The 7,936-nt window shown below is 36.2% G+C and overlaps 1 protein-coding gene across 1 annotated transcript; it reads right to left on the bottom strand.

Moving 5' to 3' along the window:
• Positions 1–4,925: 4,925 nt before the first annotated feature.
• LOC110933820 (12-oxophytodienoate reductase 1-like) lies at positions 4,926–5,276 on the bottom strand. The gene has a single exon (XM_022177025.1). The coding sequence runs from the start codon at positions 5,274–5,276 to the stop codon at positions 4,926–4,928; it is 351 nt and encodes a 116-aa protein (XP_022032717.1).
• Positions 5,277–7,936: the final 2,660 nt, after the last annotated feature.

Genomic DNA, 7,936 nt, shown 5'->3' with positions numbered 1-7,936 from the left:
CTTTGGCACAAGAGACTTGGACATACAAATCTTAGAACATTCACCACACTCTCAAAACAAGGCCTTGTAAGAGGCCTTCCACCAAAACTTTTTACTTGTGATGAACATTGTGTTTCTTGTTTAAAAGGTAAACAACATAAATGCTCATACAAGTCCATTGAAGAATCTGAAACAACCAAGTGTTTACAACTATTGCAGATGGAATTGATTTTTCCTATAAAAGTCATGACTATGAAAAAGAAGAGATATTGTCTTGTTATTGTTGATGATTTTACAAGGTTTACATGGACTTACTTTTTGCACTCCAAAGATGAGACGATGAGACTGTAGGTATTTTGCAGGACTTTTTAAAACAAGTTGAAAAGCAATTGGATATGCCAGTAAAAGTCTTTAGAAGTGACAATGGAACAGAGTTTTGAAACAAGGAGTTAGATGATTTCTGTGTCAAAAGAGATTGTAAGGCAGTACAGCATACCAAGAACACCCGAACAAAATCTTTTAAATTTAAAATTAAGAATCGGTAGCCAAAGACTTTGAAGTATGAGATTAGTGGTTTGATCTTGAACAAAGTTTCATGGGCAGTCTTTTGATGTTTGGGGCTGATTTAATCTTTGTTCTTCACTTAGAAAGCAGTGTTTACAGCCTTTGCCTAAAAGGTTAAGGGTAAACCTGAATCCGCAAGCATTGTTCTAGCAGCTTGAATCAATGTTCTGTTTCTCCTTTCAACCACTCCTATTTCAAAATTTGTAGTCAAAGTGGATTGTGGTTATTTTCTGGGATACTCAATTATTGCCAAGGCCTACAAAGTGTTTAACAAAAGGCATATGACATTTACAAAAGAAGTGTGATTGTGCCTGCACCTCATTGCAAAATCTGTGGGAAAAGAACCACAAAACTCAAGAGTGTGTTTATCTCAAAAATTTTGAAGTTAAAAGAAAAGAGTATAAATCAAAAAACATTGGAGAGTCCACAAAAATCAACATCAAAAAGTCAACAGACCTTTGTCCTTGTCAAAACATTTGTAACAAAACAGCTGAATGCAACCTCTGTTTCCAAAGAGGTTCAAGTAACAGACGCACCACCTTCAAACCAATTCCTAAGGGGATATGGTCAACAACTATACCAAAAGGTCCCTCATGGTTACCATCATCTGACAGGAAATGGTCCCCAACAGATGTTACAAAAATTTGCCCAAACCGCTGACCATTATCCTGGATAGCATCATCAGCTGACAGGATAGCATGTTTGTGACCCCATCCAAAGCCATCTTGGCTTTGCCATCTTGGCTTTGGGATCTCACCTAAATTAATTTGTTACTTGATGTGTAGGGATGAGCATTTGGTAATGGGTACCGTTACCAGTGCCAAATTTCCCGTACAATATTTTTTTGGTAACAATACCCACTTCTTCCGCTTCATGGCATTTTCAGTTCCGGTTCGATACGGTACCTTCAAATATAGCTACCTTACTTTACCAAATATTTCTGTACTAGCATTTTTGACAGATTTCGATATCGGTATTTTCAGTACCGCCAGTTCGGTATGGTACCGGACTATGCCCATCCCTATTGTATCATGCGTAAAAATGGGTTTTGGGTAAACATAAAGTTGGTGAATAGATCTAAATTTAAATAAAACGTTTTTTGCTTTATTATTTATTAAAGTTTATTTTATGATTTTGCCCCGTGGTTAAATCACTTTTACCCTTTTAGCCCAAAATGAATCTTTTAACAACTGGGCCCCCAACGTCTTTTTTTCTAACCCTTTTGGCCCCTAACACTAACCCCATCCATTTACTTTTAGGGACCAAAAGGGTTAGAAAAAGACGTCGGGGCCTCAAATGCTAAAAGTGATATAACCACAGGGGCCAAAATCATAATTTACTCTTTATTAAAATAACATGAAACCTCAAGTGTAAATGATATATCTCTAACAAACCACCAATAACCACAATCACCACAACCAAAAATGATACGCGACATAAAGATAATGAAACAATAGATAGCAATGAGATTCAAGCCCCAAAGAGCGAATCTAAATGATGTTGGCGATACCGAGTTCAACCCATGGTCGGGGGAAACAATCAGCCAGTGGATCCATATTAGAAACAATAGACACAAAGCGAGTAACATGTTTATATATGTATATGAAACAATATATACAAATATATGAAACAGGTTGCGACACATTGATGTTGCATGTTGATGATTTGAATAAGAAACATATGAAACATAAACACATGATATACCCCAAAAATGTTTAGGGACAAAAAGGGGAAAAAGAAATAGATCTACGCATAGTTTTGCATTCCATTTCATCATTACGTAAACCGCACGAGTGTTGAGGAAAAAACTTCAAAAGACAATAGTTACCCTAAAGGAATTAATAACCAAAAATACTAAACAATCAAAAACCAAAAATTATAAAATAAATCCTCTAACTTAGGTATTTTGTCTAACTTAAAACAATAGAAAATAATACTAACATATCTATTAACTTAATATTTGCAACTAAATAAATAATGTGACATATCTAAAATATTACCTTAATAATACTTATACCATTGCTTTCATATTGTAACATGTACTAAGTCTAAATATACTTTAGCCACATATATTTATAACCTAGTCCCAACATATTCTATCCATGATGAAAAGTCTGACAATAAATTACCAAGACAAAGTAGATAACAATTTATGTAATTATAAGTTAAAAATATGAATTCCAACAATTTATTAAAAATTCATCTTTCAATTTATATACATCCAAAAATCATATTTTATCTTATATTTTATAGAAATCATCAAATTTGTTAAAAAAGGATAAATTTATGGTTAATATTTAATAAGTCCTTTTATTTCCAAAAAAAAAATATACTATAGAACAAGAAATCTATAAAAAAAATACATGTCATGATTATTTTATAGAAAATCAGAAAAATAATATCCATGAGATTATATATTGATGAATCTATTTTTAATATAATTTTTCCATAAATTAGAACATGATCAAGAATTCATAACAAATCTATGAGACATCCAAAAATCCTCAATAATTACAGAAACCCAACTAAGGGGCTGTTTGGTAGCCTCTTAATGACCATTCAGATGCTACCTCTTAATGATTTAAAACCTCTGAATGAATAAGAGGTAACCTCAAGTCTGAATGGTTAAGAGGTAACATCTGAATGGTAAATCATCACATGTCACATTCTTCTACTTTCTCATTGGTAAAATTCTTAATAGTTTCATTAAGAGGTAGCCTCTTAATGACCATTCAGAGGCTACCAAACAGCCCCTAACATGATTATGAACAATACCTTAGATTCAATTTCATTAAAACATAATCATAAGTCAAAAGCTCCAATTTTCTAGAGACTAAGAACCCTAATATTAATAGAGATCAAAATAAGATTCATTTGCCCTTCTATCACAGAAATGGATAGTAGGGTCTTATAGAGCATGAAAAACTAGACGTGTTAGGCTTTGGAATTACCTGATTTTGTGAAGAAATAAAGAAGATATCAATTCACTAAGTTCCAAGCCCTAGCTTTGATCCTTGTCCAAATTCATGAGTTAGAGAGTGGATTAGCAAGTTGTAGATATGGAGATTCGTGAAATATGATAAGGGATGTTGTTCGGTTTTGTGTTTAGGCAAAGATGGACGAATTTGGTGTGATGATTTTGGTTTTCATAGCACCAATTACTTGTTGATTATCTGTAGTCAGTAAAACCCACTTAATTGGGACAATAAAGATGCCGTAAAGTCGAGAATAAGAAGAGATGAGGACTCTTCAGTTACATATATTGCGATTTGGAAGAAGAGGAACCGCATACATATGTCGTTTGGTTCAGGCACCAAACGACATGGTATATCGTTTAGGTTTTCTTGTAGACAACATAGGTTGTCATTTAGAAAACCAAGTATGTGGTTTGGTTTAGATTTGCTTATCGTTTGGCTTAGGTTTCAAACGTGACAGTATATCATTTAAGCATAACTGGTGTTGTTTGAGAAGAGAAGTGATGGGTATCGTTTAAGGGAGGTGAGATGTCGTTTAGTTTATTATTAATTGACTAGATAACACAAAATTTCAAATAATAAAACTTAGACGAGCAAATATAAAAATTTGCATTTTCATAATAGTTTATTACGATTAGAGTCTCATTTACAAACGGGTCGGGTTTCATTGATCCGTTTTTGACGGATGTTACAAAGGGGACGCTAGTGTTTTAAGATTAGACGACCATGTTTAGGCCTAATGAAAGTGAGCCACATGTTGAAAGTGACAATATTTTTAGTAACACTAGCTTACGTTGTCTTAACAGGTCTGCAACTAGAGAGCCCTCTCGCGCAATAGATCCCCAATTTAAACCCCTCAATGAGAAACCCCTGTCACCCAGACTCGAACTTGAGACTTGGAGGGGAAAACTCACCCGGGCACACCATAGGTGAAACTTAAATAACGTGAAACTTATGTGGCGCGATAAAACCACACACCATTTGGTCTTATACCAAAATCTTTTGACACCTAATCTCTTGGCAAAATCAAAAATCAGTTGTCAAAATACACATTATCCTTAGTGCAATTGACACAATTAGATTTTAGTGACATTAACATTTATCCTTCTTGATTGGTGTTTCACCTAGTCAGAATTATGTTACGTTTGGACGTCGCTAAGAATTACTAAATCATAAGTTTTGTTTTGTTCTTGGTTATAGTATATGATCACCTAATGCATGTAAAAAAGGTTTTTTTTGTCAAACAAACAATAGATTATTGTTGATGATAACTTACATAACTTGTCGATAATTAATTTGAAATGATCAATGTTTACACACCCTGTAAACTCAATTTCACAAGAACATCCAAGACTTCTATGTTAACAGGATATTCATTTTCTTCCAACTCCTTGGCATTTTCTAGCATTAAATTGTGGTTTCCAAGAACGGATAATCCGTATACCCAACAACAGGATCGCGTGTATAAAAGGTTGATCTGTCATACTTGTTAAGAGAAGCATTAAGCTCAAATCGTTTTGGCAAATCCGGATTAGCCAAAAACAAACGACCATAAGCAACAAGATCGGTTCTGTTTTCAGCCACAGCTTTGTTACCATCTTCCCTGCCATACCCACCAGCAGAAATAAAAGTCCCTTTGAATGCTTTTCTCATAGGGACAAGACTATCAAGGCAATAAACTCTTTCAAATACTGATTTCATCCTAGGTTCCACCATATGGCAGTAAAGAATCTTGAACTCATTCAAAGATTCAGCCATGTAAAGATCTAAAGTTTCCGGATTTGAGTCACCTGATTCCGAGTAGTTTGCAAACGGGTGTGATGAGAAAGCAAGTACCTCAGCTTCTACGGGTTCGACATATGTTGGTCAATCAAATTCTCCTAAGTTTGTGGAAAAGGGAACATGTTTTAAATGTGGGGAGTTTGGGCATATCATTAAGAATTGCACAAACACTCCAAAAGATAAATTTGTTGAGAAAGCACCACCTGAAAAGGTTCACCCTCAACGTCGTCCTGTTTCACCAAAACATGGTAAACGAACAGTTAAAGAACAAGAAACGAAACAACGACGTAAGAACATCAAAGCTGTTGAAAAGGCTTTAAAATCTGAAGTCAAACCTGTAAAAAGGGAACCAAGTGTTTCACAACCATTAAAACCAGAAGCTTCAAAATCTGTTTACAACACTCAATCTGGTAAACAAAAACAAACTTGGAAACCTAAGACGGGTGATAGTTCAGGGGGATCTCCTGTTTTTGAAAATTATCAAGAAATTGAGATCACTTTTTGTGATGCTCAGGGACGACCCAAGACCACTAAGGCTTGGGTCCCCATCCTCAACTGATCTTTCAATGATATGTGCAGGATGTTCCAGGAGGAACTATTAATAGTCATTGGATTGTTGATAGTGGAGCATCCAGGCACATGACAGGCGACTTACGGCTTCTGTATAATGTGAGAAATATTAGAGGAGGCTATGTCGCATTTGCGGGAGACAAAGGCGGATACATCACTAGAGAGGGAAGTATCTCTAATGGTATTGTGTGTTTCGATAAGATCAATTATCTTCGTCAAATTAATCATAATCTTCTCAGTGTGTCGCAAATCTGCGATAAAAAGTTCACCGTGCATTTCGATGATGCCGGTTGTTATGTGCTTAAACCTGGTTTCAAGATTCCTAAAGAATGGATTCTCTTATCGGCTCCAAGAGTTAATGATCTCTATATTCTTGATATGAGCTAAGCGATTACAACATCTGCACAAGTCACTTGTTTTGTCTCTAAAGCTACAGAAAAGGAGTCTATATCTTGGCACAGAAGAATGGGGCACATTGACTTGAGGAAGATGAACCATTTGGTGAAAAACAATCTTGTGAATGGTGTGCATGTGAGAAGTTTTCATTTACAAGATATCTGTGTCTCGTGCCAGAAAGGGAAGCAAACAAAGAAGTCTCAACCTTTGAAGAAAATCAACATTGTTAGCATGCCTCTAGAACGTCTTCATATGGACCTGTTTGGACCATTTGGTGAAAAACAATCTTGGGTATCTTTTATGGCACACAAGAGTGATACTCCTAGCATCCTCAAAGATCTTCTTACAATGTTGGAGAATCTCTACACGTTGAAAGTTAAGAGGATCAAAAGCGACAATGGAACGGAGTTCAAGAATCATGTGATGGATGAGTTCTGTACTTCTAAAGGGATTCTACATGAATACAGTTCTCGCTACACTCCACAACAAAACAGTGTCGATGAGAGGAAGAATCGGACGATAATTGAAACTGCAAAAACAATGTTGGTAGAGTTGGAACTCCCTGTTCAATTCTGGGGGGAGGCTGTGTCGACTGTGTGCTACACATTAAACCGAGTTCTTACAGTTAAGAGACATGGCAAAACTTGTTTCGAACTTCTATAGAAATGGAAACCGGATCTTTTTGTTTCTGTTTGAAAACCATATATAACAAGTATTCCAAATAGTTTATGAGCCTAGTATGACAATAGTAGATGAATATATCATTGTATTGTATTTCTGTTTGGGTCAGTTGTGGGAGCAGAAGACTGTGTCACAAAAGCTATGATTGAGCCGGATGGAAAGTTTGGCGCAAAAGCTATCCATGGTTTCTTCCTTGGATATGCAACTCCAAATTTTCGTGTTTGGAATCTGGCAACCAAAAGGATTGAACTATATAGTGAAGTAAGGGTTCAAAGGTACACAAGTCCTGTTAGAGCTCCGGGTGATCCTTCGATGTTCGATTACGATGGACTGTTTGACTCCTTTAATCTGCCAACCTTTGACGAAGAATCTGCAGCTGCTAGAATGTTATTTGACAGTGACAACGCTGCTGACTCGCCATTGGTTAGACCTGTTATCGTTAACCCTCAACGCTCTTCTTCGGTTAACAATACGGTACAAAATGAGGTATTTGAGGATGCTACTGATTACAATGAGTCATCGGAAGATGATGAATATCATGATGCGGCAGAAGGATCTTCAGCTCCAGTTGCTCCTGTTCAAGGTGCTTCTTTGGAAACTCCTCATGTGCAAAATGTAGATACTGCTGAAGGAAATGCATCCACTTCTACACATATTCCAGGTGTGGAATTGGTTGTTGATCTTAATCTTAACAATCTGGGTATCAATGCTCGTGTTCCTGAAAATCCTGAAATGAGGATTCACGATACCCATCCTCAGCAGAATATTATAGGAGATGTCCATCGCGGTGTGCAGACGCGTAATCAGCTGAGAAATAACCAGAATGCTGGTTTATATTCAGCCATCAGAGAATCTCGTCTTCAAAATGATTGGTCCTTCGCGTGTAACATTTCACAAGAAGAACCGAAATCTTGGAAAGATGCCTTAAAGGATAATGCTTGGGTTGAAGCCATGCAGGATGAACTGCAGCAATTTCAAAAGCTTGGTGT

This window comes from Helianthus annuus, chromosome 4 (assembly GCF_002127325.2).
Source record: "Helianthus annuus cultivar XRQ/B chromosome 4, HanXRQr2.0-SUNRISE, whole genome shotgun sequence".
Lineage (NCBI taxonomy): Eukaryota > Viridiplantae > Streptophyta > Magnoliopsida > Asterales > Asteraceae > Helianthus > Helianthus annuus.
Note: the sequence above shows the minus strand (reverse complement) of the source record. Positions and strands in the feature narration are given on the sequence as shown.